The following is a 25,545-nucleotide window of genomic DNA, read 5'->3' as shown; positions in this document are numbered from 1 at the left end:
GGATTATGTCCTCTAATATCCAATCCTTGAACAATGATGTGAAAAAAAAATGAAAAGACTAAAAAAACAGGGGTGAAATGTATTACACTTGCCCCATTGAAAGGGTATGTAAGGAAATTGTTCTAATGCTTCTACTTTTCTCCCTTTTGTGATTCTCAAGTTTTTTTAACTGTCTTTTCGTGATTAATGTTATTCTATAAAATAGATTAATGAATTAATTAACTTAACATTGTACACATATTAATAGTATATAAGATCATAACTTGATTTGGGTAGAAGATTTGGTTTGGAACTTTATAAAATTTTGTTAACAAAATATTGGATTTAGTCGTTAACTACTACTATGTAATCATTCATACATTAGGTTCATGTTTTAGTATAATCTAAATGGCAGAATTAGTAAGAGGAAGGTGAAAAATGTGAGGGATAAAGAATAGAAGTGAGGGAATATGATGATATTTATGCTAGTAATTTGTATGCAACATGGGAGTAGATCGAAATTTGAAAAAGACTTAATGATTGTATCATCTTGCACATTCAAGGATTAATGATTGAAATTTGAATATATTGAAATTTTAAAAAGAATAATTGAAATTTGTATGATATTTTTGCACATTCAAGGATTAAATTTAAAATTTTCATCTTTCAAGGACTAATACGTTATTAGTGCATAACAATAATTTGAATTTATTTGAAATAAAGATAACAAAAGTTGAATTAAAGTTCAAATGTATTCTAGATGATTAGAAATAATGATTATATAAAGTTTAAATGTATTTTAGATAATTAGAAACAATGATTATCTAATTATCATATATAAAATAGATTGCATGTTGTTAATAGTTTCACTTTCTTTCACATGTATATATATGGTCATTAGACCATGATTAATATTGAATTAAAACCCTACTTTCTCTAAACCTTTATATGTTACCAATAGCTTTGCTTAGCAGCACTGATCCAACAGCCACAAACATGACTTTCACAGCTAATAACATTGCCATACCCCTAAAGCTGCTCAATAATAATTGTCCTCAATACTCAATTTGTTATCAAGTTGACTGGGTCAAACTACCTAGCCTGGAGAGTCCAAATAAATGCTCTCCTTGTAGGCTACAACTGGATGGGATTTGTTGATGGCACCAACATGTGCCCAACCTCTAATCATTAAGATTACAAGTATTGGATTCGGCAGGATCAACTAATCCTACATGCCATCATCACCTTCATGAATTTGATTGTCATTACTATGCTTGGTAATGTCAAGAATTCCAAGGAAGTGTGGGATATCATTACTATGCATCATGCATTTCAAAGAATGTTTTTCTCGCTATACAAAAGGGACCAAATTTGTCATTGAAGTCCTTCAAGGTATTAAATCCATTGCACATGAACTTCCCATTGTCACCACTCCCATGGATGATGATGATGTCATCATCCACACCCTTAATGGTCTTGAAAAGGAATGTAAAGAAGTCACTACTGCCATTCACACATGAAAATCCGATTGGTTTTGAGGAGTTCCATGATCTCTTTACTATTTTCCAAAAATGCAAACATCTTGTTGAAAATTATTTTAATTTACCTCTTATAGCATTATATTTTGACAACGATGGTGAGTTTCTTCAATTGAAAACATACTTATCCACTCATGACATTTCTCACTATACAACACCACCCTATACACTAGAACTAAATGGCACTACAGAGAGATGTCACCGCCATATTGTAGAAACTGGTCATGCTCTTCTCCATTATTCTAAATTACCACCAAATTTTTGGATCGTTGCCTTCAAAACTACTACTTAACTCATCAATAGTCTGCCTACCCCAGACCTAAACATATAGTCTTTATTCCAAACACTTCACAAAACTGAACCCAACCCTAAACACTTACACTCCTTTGGATGTCTATGCTTCCCATGGTTACAACCCTACACAAATCACAAACTACAAACAAGATCCACTTTATGCATTTTCCTTGGTTACTCACCCACCCAAAATTTCTACCAATGTCTTGACCCAACTGCAAATAAAATATAAACCTCCCATGTATCATTTCATAAAAAAAATTTCTCATACCAATCATTACTTCTAACCATCCAAACCCAAACAACTCCACACACCATTCCAAATCAACTCTTATTCCTCACACTTCCAATAGTTAACCTAGTAACTCCCACCATGCCTTCCCCATCTCAACAATCACGCCTGCAAAACTCTTGTTACCATTGTCCTCACCAGGTAATGATTCTCCTCCCTTATCACTTATTCAAGAAAATCTTGTTTCCTCTAACCCTATCAATGCAACCATTTTTCCAAATCATACATATTCCATGATAAAAAGGTCCCAAAAAAACATTTTTAAACTAAAGAGAGCATACACTACCTCCAAACATCCTCTCTTAGAGAACACAGAACCATCCAATGTGTGATAGGCCATGCAATATCATCATTGGTGTCAAGCTATATCAAATGAATTTGATGCCCTCATTAGGAATGGTACGTAGTTTCCTGTCCCTCCGCCCAAAGGTCAAAACATTGTTGCTTGCAAATGTCTTTTTCGAGTCATAAGGAAACTAGATGATTTAGTTGCCCGCTATAAGGTGTGTCTGGTAGCTAAAGGCTTCATGCAATACCTCAGAATTGACTTCAAAGAAACATTTGTGTCATTGTTTCACCCATAGACAATCAAGATCATCCTCACCATAGCCCTAGGCAATAGCTGGCATATGCATTAACTTGATGTCAACAATATGTTCCTTCAAGGATCCCTCCATGAAGAAGTATGCATGACCTAACCTCCTGGCCTCAAAGACTCTCAACACCATGATCATGCTTTCAAACTTCATAAGCAATCTATGGTCTAAGCAAGCACCGAGAGCTTTTCACAATGCTTTAAAATCGGTCATTATATCATATGGGTTCAACACAAGTAGATGTGACATATCTCTCTTTATATACACCAACAACCATGTGATAGCCTACTTCTTAGTCTATGTGAATGATCTTTTACTTATAGGTAGTGACACAAGATTCATGGTTGCCTTCAAAGCCTCATTGTCACCTCATTTTTCTCTAAAAAATATAGGCACACCACATTATTTCTTGGGTGTTGAATTAGTTCCCGTTACCTTTGGCATTCAACTCTCCCAACATAAGTTCATAAGAGACATCCTTGAACGTTTTGGCATGACAGAATCCAAACCATCTCCCACTCCCCTATCTATAACAGCAACTCTCAAGTTACATGATGGAACACCAACCATTGGTGCCACCCAATATTGTCAAATAATTAGAGCCTTGCAATACCTAAACCTTACCCAACCTGACCTTTCATTTGCCATCAATAAACTTGCCTAGTTCATGCATAAACCAACAAATATCCACCTCTAACACATTAAAAGGCTTCTTCAATACATCAAATCCACCATCAACCTTGGCATCATCATTAAGAAATCAACCCCACTAGACTTGATTACTTATAGTGATGCAGATTGGGGGCATAATGCTGACGATAAAACCTTGACCTTAGCTCACACTATTTTCTTTGGAAGCAACTCTATCTCTTGGCTCTCTAGGAAACAACGCACCGTTTCTCAATCAACAACATAAGTTGAATATAGAGTTGTTACAATTGCAAGCATAAAGGTTATGTGGCTTCACAACATACTTTCAGAGCTCCAAGTACCACTTAGCTTGTCTCTCATTATTTTATGTGACAATGTTAGTGCACATACTTGAGCTTAAACTCGATGTTGCACTCACGAATGAAACATTAATCCTTGGACTATCACTTTGTCCGTGAATAGGTCCAAGCTGGAAAAATCAAAGTCTCATATGTCTCCACCAAGGATTAGATCACTGACATCCTGACCAAACCACTAGCAATTGTTAGATTCAAGGACTTAAAAACCAAGATGCACATTGTCGAAGGAAACTACATCTTGCAGGGGAATATTAGTGCGTAACAACAATTTGAATTAAAGATAACAACAATGGAGTTAAAGTTCAAATGTATTCTAGATAATTTGAAATAATGATTATCTAAAGTTCAAATGTATTCTAGGTAATTAGAAACAATGATTATCTAAATATCCTAGATAAAATAGATTGCATGTTGTTAGTAGTTTTAGTTTCACTCACGTGTGTGTGTGTGTGTATATATATATATGGTCATTAGCACAATGAATAATATTGAATTGAAACCACACTTTCTCTAAACCTTTATATCTATCAGCGCCTCATACTTTCAGGGATCACAATGGGTATTTATTCATTTTTTAGTTAATGGTTGTAAGTGCATTTTATTTTTTTAAGTGCATTGCTTCACTTAAAAAAATCAAACTTTAAATTTAATTTTAACATGACCAAAAAAATATTTTCAAATTTTAACTTATTTTTCTTTTAATCATAACTCCTAGAAATGAGTAAAATATGTTTGGTTAGTGATAGCAATTGCTGAGGTGCTATAAAAAATACTAGATTCCCCAATTGAATTTGCAATACCTAGCCAACCCAGGTCATCACTCAAGGACACAGTAAACATGCATTGTGAGTTTGATTCAAACACAGGGAATTTTTGGATTGCAAAATTAAAAAGTATAATAGTAGAATTTAAACAAAAAAAACTTATTTCAATCAAGAAAATCACCAATTCATGGATCCTATTCTTGTGGTAGAATTATCATAGTTCCAAAACACAAATACATGAACATGCATGTCGAGATAACTCATAATGACTTAAGAAACTCATTTCTTCTTTCATTTAATTTTCCTGGTTAGGATATAATTTTATTCATAGAGTTCAAACTCATTACCAAGAGTTGATGGATTCCTTCTTGATTAATCATTAATTCTACAAGTATTTAATCATATCTAATATTCATTCAACAAGTGCTATAAAGCATTAGGTGTCTGGAATCAAAATACAACAAATAACCTGTTAAATAATATGACAATCTCATGTCAAAGAAAACTATTATACCTCTTCTTGAGAATTTTCTATTGACAATTTATGATAAATTTTAATCATTAAAAGATTTCAATTGAGTCAGTTCAATGATCACATCAACATGTGACTCACATATATATGCAAATTAATAAATGAGATCTATTAATATTTATCCAATAAATACTATCACATATATATTAATCTATTCGGATTATTGATATCCTATTTACAATAATCCTATGATAAAAAAACGATTTATATTAAAATTATAACAAACATGTTTCTCATTATCATAATCTTTATTATAATAATAAGTCTTTAATTTTAATCAAAGACGTTATCAAATGAACCATTTAATCAAATAGTGAAATATGATAATGAAAATAAAATAATATTTTATTATTAAAATTAGAATTAATTACATGATGAGTTGGATTTGGATTGTAGGTATCTAAAATAATAATCTTTCACGCAATTGGGTCGTAGTTAGAAAGAAAATCTGTCAAAATATTTTTTTAATCTTTTTTTAAAAATATCACTTTTTGTAACGTACATCCTCTCTTCCTCCATTTTTTTTTACATAGTAAAATTCCTTTTTGTATTATGATGATGATGGGTGCTGATGCTAAAATTATATACTTTTAATTCCTTTTTACATAGTAAATTTTTAATAATACTAAGTATATTCGCTGGTTTCTTTATCAATGAAAAATCCTTTTAACATCTTTTAAGTTATTTAAAATAATATACATTAAAGAAAAATTAATATTCAAATTAAAAACATTTAATGTTTTAAGAACACGAATATTTTAACATTTTCTTTAGAAAATTAAAAACAATAAAAAAAATGTTGAGCAGAAAAGAATAAAACTAGTTTTCTATCTTTTTTTGCATGTGGCTATCCTATTCACTCTATCATTGACCATGGGCATAGATGGATGAATTAATTGAATTTAAATATTGTTATTCATTATGTGCGGTGGCTAGATCGGTTCATAAGCATAACAACCAAGGCAAGCTTCAAACGTTATTACCATGTGTACTGCAGCAAGTTTGACTATACAGAGGGTGTTGTCGGTGACTGAAACTGACACTCACCCCGTGAATCACTGGCTCCAAGTTATAAAAATGGATTTTAACTCCCTTCACGTAATTCAGAAGGTCAAATATGTTTATAATGGTTAATTTTAACAGTTAACAATCATGCTACCATTGTAATGTAAAAAAAACGATATATATATATATATATATATATATATATATAAAGTTTTTTTTTACCATGACATTGTATAAAGTTATTTTTTTTCGAAAACAATAATAAATCTTTATTGCAGGCAGTACACACAAATTGAATATTTTTTTATATGATTTATTTCGTACTTAATAATTAATTATAATTTAAATTTTGAATCACTTAATTAAAAGATATAAATTCATATATATATATATATATATATATATATATATATAATAAGTTATTTATTTATTTATTATGGAATATGGTAAGTTTTAAAAGTATAGGACATAGTTAGTAAATAATATTGTTTTTTATTGAGTGTTTAGATTTAAGTTTTTTGAAAGCGCATATTTTCCTAATTTTTACGTTAAATTCATATAAAAATATAAAATCAATCAATACAATACTTGCTTCAAATTGAACGTAAATCCTTGGTTGGAAATACTAAACCAAACATGCACTTAAGCAGGTGAGAAAAAATTGATTTACAAATATACATATAAATATTTGTTAAAAAAACGTTAACTCATCCTCCTTGCATAGATATTAATACCCCAAGATAATAATTTTTAGGTTTAAATATGCTTTTTATTTTTTTAAGTTAACATTTTTTTATTTTTAATTCTTATAAAATTATTTTTTTTTAATTTTAATTCTTGTAAAATTATGTCTTTTTAATTTTAATCTTTCTAAAATATTTTATTCATTTTTAGTTCTTATAAATTTGTATTTTTTTAACTTTGATCTTTCTAAACATATAAACTTATGAGAATTATAAATGACAAAAAATTATAATCTTACAATAACAAAATTAAAAAATATAAATTTACATTAACTAAAATGAAGAAAATATCTTACCGAAATTAAAATTAAAAAAAATCAATTTACAAGAACTAAAATTAAAAAAATATATTAACTTACGAAGACCAAAATATGTTTAAACCTAATTTTAACTCTTTTGGAAACTATCATAACTTCATCAAGAAAAAATGTTTCAAAATTTTAGTTTTAATTTTAATTTTTATGTGTTTAATAATTATTGGTGTGTTTTATCTTTTAAAATTAATAATTTTGTTTCTAAAGGTGTCAAATAAAAAAATAAGAGATACAAAATTGGTTTGGTAATAAAGAGAAAAGAGAGAAAGAAATAAGTTTTGGGTTAGAATTCTTAACAAACTAATAATTAATATTATTTAATGTATATAAAATAAATAAATAAATATACAAATCAAGAACAGCGAACCTATTACAGACCCGAAAAATGCACGTAAAAATATACACAATGAAAAAGAAAAGGTTGACTAACTCTTCAAAGATTTTATCAGATAAGATTAACAGTTAGCTAGGGCTTAGGATATTCCTGCACGTTAGAATTGAGACCTCCATTACGTTCCTTTTAATCACTAAAAGGTAAGAACCAAGGAGCAATTGAATTCCAATTCTTTCTGATCAGAACTTTTGGTGTTTTCTTTTTCTACTTTTGAATGACATAATGCAAGAAAAGAAAAGAAAAATGCTGTCTAAATACTTTCTCCGCAGACTCTGCAAAAACACTAGCTGTTTTAAGAAATCAAACACACTTCCCTCGTATTGAAAAATTATTACATATATGATCCAAGATTATTGTTGCTTTAATTAATCTCTGCATGTTGATTATATGTCCCATGAATATTAGTTAAAACTATAAACATATATATAGTGGTCTCTAACCATGCACCAATAATTTGTCGTATTTAAGAGGCTTGCATGAATATATATATATATATATATATATATATATATATATATATATATATATATATATATATATACCAGTTAAATTTTACCTAATGAAAGTTGATTCTTTCAAGCAATTGGGTTGTAGTTCGAAAGAAAATCTGTCAAAATATTTTTTTAAAATATCACTTTCTGTAACGTACCTCCTCTCTTCCTTCATTTTTTTTTACATAGTAAAATTCCTTTTTGTATTATGATGATGATGGGTGCTGATGCTAAAATTATATACTTTTAAACTAAGTAGAGCTGTTAGTACTATGTAGGTAGAAAGAAGGGAAGGAGAAAAAAAAAGAAAATAAAACAAGTGATAAATGATGTAGTACATATCTAGATATTCCAAAATACAATTACATCACTCGATTATTGATGCCACAAATTAAGCTAAAATTACTTCATGGCCGGGCTGGATGGATATATAATTATAATTGTTGTTCTAAATATTAAAATTAAATGAAATTTATTAGAAGTATACATATATATATACAACACTTTTTATATTCAAATTTGTTGTATAACGTACAGTCAAAGTTTGATTTATTAACCGACCCTCTTATGAGGTCGACCCCTCATCTACATTATACATCCATTAAAAAGAAAAACAAACGGCCATATATGTCTCCTTTTTCTTTTCTCCCCATCTATTAATTTCATCACTCACTCTTTTACTCATTAATTATTCTTATAGTGACTGGCAACAAACACTTTGATGAATAACTTGACCTCATCTTTTAAGCCCCCAAAAAAATTAATCTTCCCCCCACGTCTCCTCCTTTATACATTTTTTTTTTTTTAAATTAATAGCTATAAGCGACTTAGATTTTGAGTACTTACTAATATTATTCAATAAACACTTACAAAAAGTAAATCATAATAACTTACTTATGAGATAGAAATTTATTTGTTCTCGACTGAATTAACTTTGTTAGTTCTATACCCATATATATACACATTACTCTTCAAGTCTCTCTGACAAGGTTTAATGAGTGATAATATTATCTATTAAAAAGATTTTCACATTAACAATAAAATCGAATCAATTTTTATAAAATATGAATTTGTTCTTATTAATTGATTGAAACATTTGTTGCGTATATCCATATATACACCTTATTCTGCAAGTCTCTCTAGTCTCTACTAACCCAGCTAGAGTGAGAGATCAGAAAGAAGAGTAATGGATCACAAACACTATCAATCTCCTTTAGACCCATCATCATCTTTTCCGACCACTACGACTAACAGAGACCACTATCTGAAACAACTAAACAAGTTTTCACATAACATCTCCAAACCCAACAACATTAAGAAACCCACGTTTGTTGTCTCTTCTTCTCAAAGCCTCACTCACAACAACACCTTCAACAAGCAACACGCTCTCCCCGCTGAGTCTCAGCCTCAAGTGTACAACATCAGCAAGAACGATTTCAGGGACATGGTCCAAAAGCTGACCGGCTCACCCGGTCATTCCCCGCAGCCCAAACCGGTTTCAACTTCTCGCCTCCACCGTTTGCGCCCGCCACCGCTGCCGCAAGTTTTTAGCAACCGCCCTCCGCCGCCGAAATCCGGAAACGTCGTCGTCGCGCCTCCGTCGCCTCTGCCGCCGTTTCCCACCGTCCACGCGGAGTCTCCCGTCTCAGCGTACATGCGCAGCTTTCTGCGGAACTCGGTGGCGTCTTCTTCGGAGTCGGAGTTTCAGATACCATTTTCACCGGTCACTTTTGGATGCATCAATTCGTTGGTGCCCCTTTCACCGACTGTGCCGGTTTCGAGCCCTGGATGGAGAGATCTTTGAACTTGTTTTGTTGGGGTATGTTTTGTACGTTGCGTGAGTCATGATGTTATATGTAGTTTAATATAATTTGTAATTTGATTTGATTATATTTCTAAAGTAAGAATAGTTGGACGTAAAAGTGTTGGCTTTTTAGAAATGGTGTAAAATCCACGACGGATGATATTAGAGTATATGACTCATGACTTTGCTAATTATATATGTTTCTTTTTCTTTTAAAAATTATTTTTTTTCTTGAAGTTTTAAGGAAATTATGTTTCTTAATATTTAAAGAAATTATACATGTTTTTACCTTATTTTTTAAAACCTACACAAACTTTCTAAATGTCATCTAAGTAATTGACACAATAACAACTCATGCGCATTAACAGTTTTAATTAAAAAAGACTAAAAAAGTTAAAAAAAACATATCACTTTTTATAATAATATACATATAGATTGAGATTTACTTAAATTTAACTTGGGGCAAAAAGTAACATATTTAAATTTTACAAGTATAAAAATAGATAAAAAAAAAAGTTTAGGGTTCTAAACATTTTTATATTTATGAGGATGAAAAATATATTTTTAGCTTTTTTTAATCAAAGTTGTCAGCTTACATTAGTGTCAAATGTTTAGACAATATTTAAGGAGTTTGTGTAGATTTTAAAAATAAAAAAAATGTATAATTTTCTTAAATCTCAGAAAAGACATGTGTAAGTTTTATAAAAGAAGATATTGTAATTTACTCAATGTTGATATAAGTATTCTTAACCTTAAATTTATGTTTTTTAAGGTATTCTCACTAATTATTATTTTTAGGGGGGACCGAGGGGGTGTTATCATCCACTTATTCTATAGTTTGAATAAGTTAATAAGTTATTCCTCGAATATATTTTAAGAAATTTAAAAAATAAGTGAGTGTAAATTTTATTTTTTTATCCTAAATCAGATATTTTAGGTATTTTTTAACTCATTAATTCAAAGATTAATCTCACTCGTGATGTATATTGTTGATCTAAAAAAATTTTATACCATGTGAATCAAACATAAATTATTCTCTCATTCCCTACATGGAGGCTTTGCACTAATGTACCAACCCCTTAAATGTACCAACCCCTTAAATTTAAGTGAGTATAAATTAGTAAATCTTTTATATGATAATAATGCATACATACGAAAATGCTTTTCCATAGGAATGTTTACATGTGTCGTTGTCAAGAATTCTAAGCAATAAATTCATTTGATTTTTTTAAAAAGAGAATTCATTTAAATTATATGATAATTGTAATGTAATTATAATAATTGATTGCAATCTATTGTTTATATTATTATAATAATAAAAATGACTATAAATTATTTGATAATTATACATATTATACCTTTTTACTGCATATATTTATTATTATTATTATTATTATTATTATTATTATTATTATTATTATTATTATTATTATTATTATTATTATTATACAAGTAATAACAGATGCTTTAATTGTCAATAATAAATATGAAATTGAATAAATATCTTTGTCATTTATGAATAATAACCTTGTTTGGTGCCCTCCACTATTTTTTGTTTATGTGTTAGTCTTACACTTATTTGCACACATAATAATTTATGCACAATTATTTACATACAAAATAGTTTTAAGATAGTTATGACATTCAAAAATAAAAATTAATTTTTATAGTATCTTCTGATTTAACATAATTTCACAATCACTATAGGTAATTATGAAAATTATTAATATCTAATATTTTTATTTTTAATTCAAACAAATTAAAAAAAATAAGATGTGGTCAATGAAACAAAAAATGACAAATGAATGTATGTTCAAAGATAATTCAATCTGGAGTAACTATACATATCAATAATTACATATGTTTATATGTAAATTAAGTAAAAAAATTGATGTCAATAGAAGATTTTAAAATTTAGAAACAAATAGGAATATCTTTTATTTGCATAAGAAATCAACAACAAAATTAATTTGATATATATATATATATATATATATATATGTGTGTGTGTGTGTGTGTGTGTGTTAAAATACATAATTCTATCAAGTATGATACAACATCATTATATATTTTTTATTCTTGAGTCATAGACTACATGAGTATCCTTAACTCAATGTAATTCAATAAGTAAAAAAATATTTTAAATATAAAATAAAAATATTCAACATGAAATACTCAATCATTTATTTTTAAAATATTTAATTTAAATTAATTATGAGTAATATATATTTTAATTAGGATTAATTAATAACACTAATATATTTTTATTCAAAATTACAACATATTCAAATTAATATAAAATATAAAAAAAATTATTGAGTGAACATAAATATAATTCTTATTTTTAATATTTCCATATTTTTATTATACAATAATAATTAATAACTTAAAAACATTATATTTATGATACATTATTGATATCTAAAACAATAATATTAATTGTAGTTTATAATTCTTAATTCAAAATTTTAAAAAATTCTTATATGTTATAGTTTTAAAATGTTTTATATCATTTTTTTAGAAATCAACATATATGTTAAGAGTAACACACGCCACATAAATTTAAGTTTTAATTTAAAAATATATAAAATGTCATTTTATAAATATTTTATTTTGATTTTTTTATTATAGTCTACAACTCTAAGTTTAAATTATTTGTAATATTGTTTTTCAACAATTATATAAATCACTAACCTACTAAACATATAATTAATTATTATTTCTGTCATTGTATTTTTTTAAAATTCTATTTTATATATATATAACAACCATTAATAATAGAAAATAATAACTAATAACTAAATGGTTAGAATAAACAAATTGAAATTATAAATAACTCTTACTAGAAAAATTTAAAATATATATTTTATAAAAATATTTACCTGTACATGACACGGATCATAACACTCTAGTATATATATATATATATATATCTGAATTATATGACTTAATGTTTGTGGTTTAAAAGGAAAGTGAATACTCATTTTATTTTTTATTTAATGTATTTCGATCAAATCTAAATCAAATCATTTAAACTTCTTGATTATTGAATTGAGTTTATGAGCTTGTTGACTCAGTTCGGATTTGTTCATTTTTTATTTAATATTAAATTATTATTGTTATTATTATTATTATGGGAAGGCCTCTCTAAATTTTGTAAATAATAAATAAAAACATAAAACAAAATTTAAATATAGTAAAAAAAAATTAACAGTATAAAAAACTAATAATATAGAAGTAGTGAGAAGTTATAGTAGATTAGAAGAAAAAATTTAAAGTTTATGAATTGATTTAAGGGTAAAAATAGACACCAAATGAGAATATTTTTTTATTATTAGTATAGATTATTATAATATTATTATTATTTATGTATTTTTTTTGTTTTATTTCTTTTATATTAGCTTATAAATTAGGGTATAGGATGCATCATGTTGTATGATATTAATTTTGTGTTAAATTTAGGTGCATTTTAATAAAATTTTAGCTTCTAAAATATTAAATTTTTAAAAACAATAAACAAATTTAATATCATGACTTATTAATTAAACTCAAACCAACTTGGTAGTGAATTAATTGGATTTCACAATTTTTTATAAAAAAAAAAACCCATTCCACCCAAAATTTGATTGGATTAAATCACGAATTTGATCAAACTCGTTGCTTGAATGTCACAATGATTAACACTTTTGCAAGAAAAAAGAACAAACTTTATTCAAACTTAGAAACCAGAGTAAAATAATTTATCTTCTTCATTTTAAAATTATTTCAACGTAAACAAAACTGACAGATTGGGTATGTCCATGTTTATGTGTATAATGCCAAAACACTCTTTCAGGCAATTAGGCAATAAAAAAGATTTTAAAGATGACGAAGAATGATAAACTTCTAAGGAAATTAGTTCTGATCAAATTACCATGATAAAAAATACCACGGTAACTAAACCTATATAGTCAGTCAAACTCAGTAAACAATATAGAAAGTGTCAATGGACAAAGTGTTGTTCATGGTATAAACGTTTCTAGTATCTTATGGATTACCTTCTAATTTGATCCCTGCTGAGTAAAACAAAAAGAAAAAAAACCCTTCTAATTTGATCCCCACTAATGGTTTCTCTATCGATAAGTAGAATACAAAATGTTTATTTAAGCTGTTCCGCAAATATGATTACATTTTATTGAGGGTACCTTCAAACCCTTGGTACAGTTCTCTTGAAGGAACAAGTTATACACCACTAAATACTTTAATATTTAATTTGCTGCTATTGTTACAAACTTTAATAAGGATTCATTACACTTATGACTCAACAACATTAACTAACTTTACTCTAAGAACCATTTAAAAACGAATGAATAAAAATCACGAAATGGTATACACGTTGATTCATATAACAATAAAAAAACAAAAAAACAAATAATAATAATAATTTAGTCAGGTAAATGGATCGAATAGCTTATGTTTTTGGTGCACCGCTTGATTTGACCAATATATATATATATATATATATATATATATATATATATATATATATATATATATATATATATATATATATATTCAAGTGAATCGTCAAAACCTATCCATTTGACAACCTATTTTTTTTTTTTTAATGAATCAAGGTATCCTTCCATCAAAGTCAATAATTAATCTCAAGGTACTCAGAACTATTCAAGGCATTAACATTTTCAAGTAGATATTTTTTTTGCGCACAAGGATTAAATTTATGATCATATATATATATATATATTTAAAGGATAAAATTATCTATGTCACACCATGTTAGTAGATAACCTATTCAACAACAAAGGAATATTATTCCTAATGAATTTTGTGATAATTAAATAAGATAAAATAATAATGATGGGACATCTACCTTAATAAATTATATTTATAATATACTTTATATTTATATTATCTACTTTATATGCTAACTTATATTTATTTATTTAATTTAATAAACATAATACTTAATAATATTTTTGAAGTTAATTATATACTATTATTTAGTATCTATAATAATCAATAGTATTTAAGAAAAAAATTATTTATTAATATACTTAATTAAATATTATTTTTCTTTCACAAAACTTGAATCCAAAATCTCACTAAGGGGTCTTAATAGAAGACACAACATGAAAAAAATGAATAATAGAATACACAAGAAATTAAGATGATTGAAAGTAAAAAAAATGTAATAAAATAATTGATCAATAAATAAAAATTACTAGAGTTTAAAATTAAATAACAACTAAAATTATAAATATCTCAAAATATATTTTTAATAATAAAATATGATTAAAATTATATGAAAATATCATTTAAACATGTATATTTATTTCATTTTACATTTATCAAGTATTTGACAAATAATTTTATTCAACACTTATAGTAATTTAATTCAATAATCTGCAGTTACTAATTATCAACTTTTAGTTATTAAATAGTTCTTCAGCTTCCAAGGTAATTTTTTAAACTAACCGAACATATGACTTTGTGTTCAGTGTGATGCCAATTCTACTTCTTTTGGTTTTTCTTGCAACTTGCTTGTAATGTAATTGTTTCATGCTCCAATCTAAGTTGTGCGGAATGCGGACGTATCTGCCGAGGAATCAAATTATAATTGAGCTATTACACTTTTTTTTTCTATTTTATTTCTTTATCATATTTTTCGTCTTATATTTTGTTCCTTATTTTTATCTTATCTATATATGTTTATTGTATCAATATAACATCTCATTATTTTTATTTTATTTTATCTCGTAATTGTTCACTGTTTTAAGGGACATGCCGATTTCTGACGTTGGCATTGGTAAGGATTATAGTCAAAAGGTGTATGGAACCAGGAGCATCATTGATTCGTGCAACCTAACACTTTTCACATGTCAAGTTGTTCATATTGACCAGCTTTGCTTTTTATATTCAAGGTGCTTTTTATATTCAAGGATTATAATCAAGGTGCTTTTTATATTCTTTGCTTATTGTGCCTTGTTATTAGGCTTGTTAAGGGAGCGATTATTTTTATTACCCATGATTAATTCTGTGCCTATTCTGATACTACGCATGCTTATTGTGCCTTGTTCTTTCACGCTCCGCCTTGGTTCCACCGAAAGCCTTGACAGCATCGTGAGTCATCTATGCAAACTCCAAAGTCACTGTAGTTAACGTTTCCTCACTACTTCCATTCCGGCCACTTAAATTATCAAACGAAGAGAAACATTTGAAAATTAGAAATCATACTTTTTATATCAAACACTTCTCCATGACCCCATGTGCATTGCACTAAAATAGCGATCAAGAACAACAAAACCCTACCTAAACATAGTGAAGTTGAAAACCCTCACAACAAAAAACACGTTAAAATCGATCAGAGTTATGATTCCGAGGCTTTAGAATAAAAACAAATGAAAGGTGTCACACCTTCGCATCCTAAAATAATGAGCAATACGAAGTTTGCTAAAGAGAACAACATCTTGGTAATATTCTAAACAGCATCATAATGGAAATTTCAGTGTCATTAAGAAAATAGGCAGTTCAGAAACGCGTATAAATGGAAGGACAAACTAAAATAGCCCAGTACATCCACAATTCATAACGAAGAACACGAATGCCCAAAATCTCAGTAACATTGAGATTAGCATTCAACACCTTCTCCCTTTGAAAACATTACAGAAGGGAAGTTCAATGACTAATAAGCAGAGAGTATGGTATGTTTAATTTTGTTCCCCGTCACCTTTGGGTGCGGCTTCTTTAATTTCATCTGCACCATCGTCCTGAAACCACAACAAAATAACAACCGTAATCAATAAATAGATTCACTAAGGAGTAAAAGACAATAAAGGAATAAGATGCAAAAGATATGGTGAACATCTGAAGAGCCATACCTGCATGTCAGAGGTCCAGAGGGTGAGGTTATCACGTAGCAGTTGCATGATCAAAGTGCTATCCTTGTATGACTCCTCTCCCAATGTATCCAATTCAGCAATAGCCTCATCAAAAGCCTGTGAAAATATCAAAATTAACAGAAATGTTCACACGATTAAATACCAATTTAGAACAAGCGAACCAAATTTATCAAGTACCAATCATTTATCATTAAACAATCCCCTATTTAGTCACCACAACAAAACAACATTACTTCAACATAACTGAAATTATAGTATACAGTGTTTACAATGAAATGAATATTTTTCCAATTCATGGACAACAAACTTCGAATATTTCACTACATCCTACCATAATCATGTTTTTACCACAGAAAAAATTGTAAGTAATCAAACTGGAGATTATTGAAAGTAAAATAAAATATCAGTTTCTCTAAACACTAACCTGTTTTGCAAGGCTGCAAGCCCGATCAGGAGAGTTAAGAATCTCATAGTAAAACACGGAGAAGTTCAGAGCAAGACCCAGCCTGATAGGGTGAGTTGGAGGCAACTCGGTATTAGCAATGTCCTGCAGTGCACGCAACACCGTCAAACAAAAAAAAAATCAGAACAAAAAAAAAGCGGAATCCAAACTTCAAAATCAAAGCAAATCATTCAAAAAAAAGAAAATTCACAGATCAATTTCAAACCACAAAATGGAAGTAACCGCAGATCAAACACACGCAAAAACGATTCAATAATTTCATATTTTCAATTTTAAACAAGCAATTTCAAAATTTCAACTTCCTTCGGTTCAAAAAGCCGCTATTTCCAACCTAAATTTTGCAACGCAGAATCACATGTTTAAACCATAGATCAAACACGCACACAAAAACGACTCAACAATCTAATATTTTCAATTTTAAACAAGTAATTTCAAAATTTTAACTTCGCTTCAAAAATACTGTTATCGTAAAGATTCCACTATTTCTAACCTAAAATTTGCAGAATCACATGTATTGAACCATAGATCAAACACGCACGCAAAAACAATTCGATAGTTCAATATTTTCAATTTTAAACAAGTAATTTCAAAAATCAACTTCCTTCGCTTTAAAAAAAATCACCGTTACCGTAAAGATTCCACTATTCTCGCCTAAAATCCACCAAATCGCGCGCGCGTGAGATTCCCTCCCGCGCGTGCGAACAATATACACAAAATCAGTCAAATGGCAAACAGATCTACATCTCAAAAAAATAAAAATAAAAATCATAAAATCGAAAGAAAAAAGAAAAAGTAAACCTGAGCGGCTTTGTAGGCGGAGAGCGTGCTCTCGGCGGCCTCCTTGCGGTCAGCGCCGGTCTTGAACTCGGCGAGGTACCTGTGGTAGTCTCCCTTCATCTTGAGGTAGAAGACCTTGGAGTCGCCGGAGGCGGCGGAGGGGACGAGGCGCGTGTCGAGGAGTTTGAGGATTCCGTCGCAGATGTTGGAGAGCTCGGCCTCGATCTTGGAGCGGTAGTCGCGGATGACGGCGACGTGGTCCTCGTTGCCGCGGCTCTCCTCCTTCTGCTCGATTGAGGAGATGATGCGCCAGGAGGCGCGGCGAGCGCCGATCACGTTCTTGTAGGCGACGGAGAGGAGGTTACGCTCCTCCACGGTCAGCTCCTCGCTCTCGGCGGAGGCGGAGACCTTCTCCATGAACTCCACCATCTCCTCGTAGCGCTCGGCCTGCTCCGCCAGCTTCGCCATGTACACGAACTCTTCGCGTGGAGTGGGAGCGCTCGCCATTGCTACAAGATCTGGGTGAGAGAGAGAGAGAGAGAGAAAGTGTGTGTGAGAGATAGAGAGAGGGATTCGCTCGCAGCAAGCAACAAATAGTGGGTTGTGGTAACTATTTTATTTGTGGGGAAACTGAAAGGTTGGGATTGGTTCGTGGTGATGTGCTTCTGTTTCTGCCACCCATGATTGCGTTTTCGAGGGGGGTTATTTTTATTTTTTGACGCGCGCAATCCCCACCTTTGGATCAGGACAAAAATAGCATTTTTTTTCTCTTTAAAATGTGTTTTTAGACTTTATAATTGTACTTTATCAGAATATGAGCATTAAATTTAGTTTTTAATATTTATAAAATAATTCATTATATTTAAAAAAATTTAAGAGAAAATAAATTCACATGTATTTTAAAATAAGTAAATTTATCAATCAATATAAATATATAAAAAATATGAATTGATTATGTTTGATTGAAAGTTATATCTCAATGTCAATTGACTCAAAATTTCAAGATTTTTTGTGTTTACATATTTGAGACGGAAGATTGTGTATTCTGATTGGATGTCAACCAATTAAGACTTCAATCATCTTCATATTCATGCATCTCTCAATAGATGATAACTATCAACCCACACTAATAATAAAAAATAACTTTGTAACTCCTCTATAGTGATCAAGAAGTATGGATACAAATATCCATAATAACAATTAATGGAGAGTTAAAGACTCAAATGACCCTTATTTTACAAGGCAGGGTAAATCAACTACTAACATGTTTGGATACCTTTTAAAATTATGGTGACTATCTCAAAAATCATGGTGTCACCATGATTTTTCCAAAGCAACTATATGTTGCTTTATATTCACCGTGATTTGATAATTGATTTTAGTTTATCTCACCATCACCCAAAACATGTTATACATAGATAAAAACTTTAAGGTCTAAGAAAAAGTCTAAGACTACAAATTATGACTATTTTATTTGAATACTTATGGGTTAAATATATTAAATCTTAGGTTTATAAGAACAAATGTAAAGAGGTTAGTAATTTTTTTCTTTTAATTTTATTTATTTATCTTGTGTTTGTTTTTACTGTGATATGTTTATTTTCCTTCTATTTTTGTGTTCTTGTTATTATCAATTTTAATTTTTATGGGAATGATTCTTCGTGTTTTATATTAGTTAGTTAATTTGTTAACAAGAATATTGCTTTGTGAGAGAGAGAGAGAAAGGGAGAGGGGAATAGATAGCTAGCTGGCAAGCACGGGGAGTTTGATTTCGTGTGGCGGAAAGGTGTGACTCACGCACTCGCATGGTGAGTGACTGACTGGCGTGGATGGGACCATGGACCATGGTGTTCGTTGGAAAAATGTTCCTTCAATTTGAAATTTGTAGTTTGCATCATATTGCAAAAAAGAGAAATTGAATTTTTTATTTTATTATTGTACAAAATTTAAATAAAAAATGCTTGATTTTTATAAATTGTACAAAATTTATTACTAACATAATTTTTTACTACAATTATTACTAAGATCATAAAGATATGATTCTTATGAATTATTACTAATTAAGATTATAAGAGGAGTGATCAACAATGAGAGAAAGTATCTCAATCTCAAGATGTATTGCACTCTATGTGCAATAAGAAGGATAATACTTAATAGGGTGGATGGCCATCAAGGTGAATTTGGAAAAAAGTCTATGATAGGTTAAAGTGGGAGTTTGTTAAAGATACCTTATCTAACATTGGTATTTCAAGTAGCTTCATCAACCTAATTTGGAATTACATATCCACAGTGAGGATGAAGATGCTTTGGAATGGGGAGGCTCTTGAGGAGTTTAACCCTATGATCTTCTTTTACAATAATGTAAATTGGAGAGTGAAAGAAGAAATCCAAATGAAATGTGGATTTCAAAGTCAGGACAATCTAGGCAAGTACTTAGGTGCGTTTATATTCCATTCAAGTCCTAATAAGTGTTAGAAAGTGAATTTAAACTTAATTCAACTCTACAAAATCAACTTATAAAATTATTCTCACTTATATAATTTATTTCGACACTATCTTTATTTGACGTGGGACTTCAACAATAAGCAGACTTACAATTTTATTTTTCAATTTTCTTTTGAAGAAGGTTAACTCGAGACTCAGTAATTGGAAGTCGTGATTGCTATCTATGGCAGGCAGGATTACTCTTGCGAAATCGGCATTGCAATCCTTCCTACATAATGCAATCAATGTTGTTACCTGTGTTAGTGTGCAATGTCGCTCTTTCATTTGGGGAGACACAGAAGATGCAAGGAAAATACAAACAGCATGGAATGAGATTAATTTGTGCCCCAAAAGTATCTGAAGGATTGGGTTTTCGATCTTCAAGGGCTATGAATAGAGCTTTCCTAATGATCTGCGTAATATCCGACATACATGGGCAAGTATTATCCATACTTGGAAGCATTCTGCATGCAGTGTTGCATGGTGGAGGGAGTAGTGTTGATAGAAACATGCTAATAGCATGGACGCCACACATGGTTGGGAAATTTAAACTAAATTGCAATGGTGCAGTAGCGGAAAGTGGTATTGTTGCGTGACCATTTTGGTGAAGTTATACTCTCTTATTCGTCCAAGTTGGGAAGATGTTCAATTACCCAGGCTAAGTTATGGAATCGTGGTTTTCAGGAGCTATGGAGTCTGACTCTGTGTGCACTATTGCTTTTATTCAAGATAAATGTGATGATATTCGTGGTTGTTATTTTGCGAATTTGGTCCTCATTTTTTTTTGACAATTTAATATCTCACCACTTTAATTGTGCATCTTAAGTTAGTTTAATAATAGAGTATTACATCAAGATATATCTCATTAGTGTAATGGAGTGTCACTTCATCATTTATGTTAAATAATAGATAATAGATGTCGAGTAAACAAATGGATAAAGAATACACAAAAGAAAATAGTGAAAGACTAAATTTGCATAAACAAAGAAGTCTCAAGTGTATTTTTCATTTCTCAAATTTGGGATAAGATTAGTTTTGTTGTCCTAAATTTAAAATTGATCATTTTAGTTCTTGTAATATGAAAAAAGCTTTTGTTTGGTACCTTTGCTTAAATGTCCTTAAATATTTGGTTGCCTGACTAACAAATTAGCTTAGATGGTAAGTCACTTTGTTCTTGCATTCTTATTATCAAACAACCTATGACAAGAGTGTTTTTCTTTTAAAGGATTTATTTTGACAACATTTGAATAGAAAACTTTTAGACAGAAGGATTAAAATATACACTTTTCAAATTAAACGGACTAAAAAGATTAATTTTAAATTTATTGGACCAAAAACAAGCTTATCTCAAATTTAAAAGACTAAAAACATATATAAATTTAACAAATTAAAAGACCAAATTTATAAAATGGTGATAGTATGAAGACAAAAAATTTAGTTAAATCTATATTAAAGTAAGTTTAAAATTCACATAAAACAGTGAATTCAGGAATTAAGAACTTTGACTATTCAAAATTTAGATTAAGGAATAAAAATTCTGAAAAAGTTAACGAACCTTATTACTTTCTAAAATAACTTATTTGTTGTGTAGATCATCTAACTAACTTGGCCTTTTGAATTTAATGTGTCTTGTCGTTTTTAAACTTCTCTTATGCTTCATATTTATGATCAAATAACAAGTACAACTAAAGCGCTTAAATAGAAGTGTTTATTTAAAATACACTCATTATTTATTTAACTAACAAAGAAAATAAATAATTTAGATAAAAAAAAAACTTAAATAGAAGTAGCAATAGATGTGTGGTTATGGAAGCCGACCATTGTGTCAATGAACTGATGTAAAGGAAAGGCGTTGAAGCAATAACTTACAAATACAAAATCAAATACACATTGAACATTTGTCAAATAGTTTTCAAGAAAAAATTGAATGGCGCCATTAACCATTAAAATTACTCACCACCAATATGTTAAACCAGGAAGGTTAAAACAAAAAGAGAAGTAGCAGACGTTGCGTCCTTAGGTGTTCAAAAAACAATTTTAGAAAAAGGTAAACACAACAAAAAGTAGTGGGTAGATTAGTCATTTGGTTCTTCCACTATATAGTATATTCCATCAATTGCATTGAAAATAAATTGTAAAAATTAAATTAGGTACTTAGTTTATAAAATGTGTAGGGTTCCTTCTAAGTTCTAACAGTTGAGCAAGATAATATTCTTAAAAAAAATTAATAATGTAGCTACATCGCATTGAAGAACTCACAACTGCTAGAGAAATTATTTAAATGAAAAAGATTAGACTTTACAGGCACTCAAAAAGTGTAAAATGAAAAATAAAAAGAAAAAAAATGTTTCTCAAGATAGACATACCTCAACAATGTGGCAAGTAAAATGCTATTATCCAAAATGTTTTCAAAATAATTTGTAGGAAAAACTAAATTTTTAACAAGTTGGCACGTGTCTAAACTTACCTTTTAAAAGTTGTCTCATTTATATACCATTGAGGGACTACTGATCAAAATATACTATAGAGTGGATTTTTTTTTCTTCTTCATAGGAGCTTAGGTTAGTCAGACTTTGCCTACTAAAATAAAAGTTCTCACGACCTATGGCCCAAACTCACTAAGTTGGATTAAGAGTAGCATTAATTTATTCAAAATATGTGGAAACGTAAAGTAAGAGGTCAGGTACGTAGGTCATGTACCAAAAAGTCGGTTAATCACCCAAAGGTATTTTATAATTGGTTTTACTTTGGTGTAAAATTGGATAAATTATTTAAATATAACAAAATAATAATTAATGAAATTAAAGTGTTAAAAGGTGTGAATATATTTTTGTAGAACAGATCATGAATACAGAAAAATGTTTGTTATATTATCTCAACTATCAATTTACTTTTGTTAAAAAAAAACTATTAATTTACTTTTCAACCTTAGTGTACTCTTTTTTAATTATTTATTAAGTTTTTATAATAATGTGTAAAAGAGATCACATGTTGTTAGTTCGAATGGAACTCGTTAAATCCTTTTAAGTAATGTCTTTAATTTGAATTTTATAAATAAAAAAATGTAATTGTAAAAGAAAATCTTATTAAAGGTGATTAATATTTTGATATAAAAGAGATCAATCATAAGTAAAAGCGATAGATATTTCCTGATGACAAAAAAATTGTATAAAAGAGATTTGGTATCAATAATATTTTGACAATTTATGTAAATTATATTATAGGTTATATGGTTTGTTTTTATGTATGATGGGTTTGAAAAAGGAAACTTTTTGGAAGGGCTAAGTTATGTAGGGAATGAGGATCATGGGAAGTGTTCTTTCCTTCTGTAACCTGGTTCTATAAAGACCTGTAGTAATTGTTTATGGTACCACTGGTAACTTCTATCTTATATAAATATATCTTTTTGGCTAACAAAAAATAAGTAAATTATTCCCTTTCTAAAAAAAAGGTAATTTTTCAGTAGAAATTATTCATCAGTGGGTAATAGATACTTTATATTCATAACATTGTAAAAAGAAACGTAATTTTATGCTTATTTGAACTGTTTTTTTAAAAGTAATTATGTTTTTTTAAGAAGTAAATCCTATTTGTTTGACCTAATAATATTAGAGAGCTTCTTTTTAGATTGAATATTGCACCAAAGTGATCAAACTGAATCACATGTTTTATTTCTTATTCTTCGGATAACTTTTTGTGCGAAAACTACACCAAACTAAATAAGGGGCACCTATTATAAATAGGCTCTTGTGAATCCTCATTTTATATTTTAATTAGGTGCAATCCTTTTTCCTCATTTAGTCAGCTGAACAGATCATCAAAATGGTGGAAGATGTCGTGTGTGTTTTTCTAAAGCCAAATTATGGTCCCTAGTTTCCTAAACGAAATCAAGTCCTATCAATATTGCCATAGTATCTATACCAAATAAAAAAAAATAGCATTGATGGGTGAAGCATATATATGCTTAACAAAAGTACAAAGGGTTGGGATACGTAGTAGTGATGTGACAACAGAATACTGCTATTAGTCACGACTCACGTATAGCAAAAATTTTCAGGGCCGGGGAAGACGCATCTTCACACGATAATTATTGTTTTCTTTTTAAAAAATACATGACATGAAAAACAGTTCTTCCACAGATGGCCATCATGATCATCATGCAGTGACTATTAATTAATTAAAATGTTATATATCCTACATATGGAAGAAAGTAGTATATATACATGATTATCATTTGGAAGGTATTAAAGCAGAGAAAAAGTTATTCCATAACACAAGTCAAGATCATCATGCAGTAGCGGTCTATCTGATTTCTTAACAAGATTACACATCCTACTTCCTACATATTGATAGATTGTATATTGTGATGGTAATTGCACCATAGTCTTATTTCTCCTCTTATTAAATGATGTAATTATTGAAGCAGCGAAAGTAGTATTAGCTTATGGTCTATGAATCTAGACACTGCCCCGATTTGAAATGAGAATATTAGACGGTTACTCTTTAATTAATTGCAATACCATAATGCCTTGGCATGTTTCTTCTGTGAGACAACACACACCCCTACATACTTGCATATCTATCTCTATAAAAGGAGAAAACATCCGAACTTAGCAACACATTTTTCTAATGATATTTTACAATAAATAAATTTTAGGGTAAATTATATTTTTAGTCTTGGAACTTTTAGACATTTTTTATTTTGGTGCCTATACTTTTTTGTTGATGTTTACTAGTCCTCGATCTAATTATTTTTTAGTCCAACATTTTATCTTTATGTCTATTTAGAATGTTAAATAATGACGTGATATATAAATTTATTATTATTTTATTATGATTTAATTTCTGATGACTAAAAATCATCTAAAATTGTTTTTATTAGAAAAAAAATAAACTTTTAATCTTTCAACATTAAACAAAAGATAAAAACCGATCAAATATAGAAAAAGAAATAACAATTTCAAAAGAGTTAAGAAACACATCAAGCTCCAACATTTGTCTTTCTCTCTCCAATTACCCTTAATCCTCCTTACTTTTTTACCAATTAGGGGTAAAATTTTAACTAATCTTTTAATCGGGGATATATTTTAAAAAATTATCCAAAACGGAATAAGTCGTAACAGGTGTTACGACTTCTAACTCAGAAGTTATAACATCTGTTACGAC

The 25,545-nt window shown here is 29.2% G+C and overlaps 2 protein-coding genes and 1 non-coding gene across 3 annotated transcripts; 2 read left to right on the top strand and 1 right to left on the bottom strand.

The window, feature by feature from the left end:
- The first annotated feature begins 1,412 nt into the window (after positions 1–1,412).
- On the top strand, positions 1,413–1,528 carry LOC114385560. Its single transcript, XR_003660928.1, has one exon. It is a non-coding gene; the product is annotated as a small nucleolar RNA Z247 (small nucleolar RNA).
- Positions 1,529–9,001: 7,473 nt separating this feature from the next.
- LOC114384538 (VQ motif-containing protein 9-like) lies at positions 9,002–9,926 on the top strand. The gene has a single exon (XM_028344230.1). It carries the CDS (start codon positions 9,139–9,141, stop codon positions 9,754–9,756), a length of 618 nt encoding a protein of 205 aa, XP_028200031.1. The 5' UTR covers positions 9,002–9,138; the 3' UTR covers positions 9,757–9,926.
- A 6,219-nt stretch (positions 9,927–16,145) lies between these two features.
- On the bottom strand, positions 16,146–18,570 carry LOC114384727 (14-3-3-like protein). The gene is made up of 4 exons (XM_028344483.1): positions 17,917–18,570; positions 17,080–17,202; positions 16,635–16,751; positions 16,146–16,523 (listed from the first exon to the last, which is right to left on the bottom strand). The coding sequence occupies exons 1-4, from the start codon at positions 18,400–18,402 to the stop codon at positions 16,464–16,466; spliced, it is 786 nt and encodes a 261-aa protein (XP_028200284.1). The 5' UTR covers positions 18,403–18,570; the 3' UTR covers positions 16,146–16,463.
- Between the last annotated feature and the right edge of the window lie 6,975 nt (positions 18,571–25,545).

The sequence above is a fragment of the Glycine soja genome, chromosome 14 (genome assembly GCF_004193775.1).
Source record: "Glycine soja cultivar W05 chromosome 14, ASM419377v2, whole genome shotgun sequence".
NCBI lineage: Eukaryota > Viridiplantae > Streptophyta > Magnoliopsida > Fabales > Fabaceae > Glycine > Glycine soja.
Note: the sequence above shows the minus strand (reverse complement) of the source record. Positions and strands in the feature narration are given on the sequence as shown.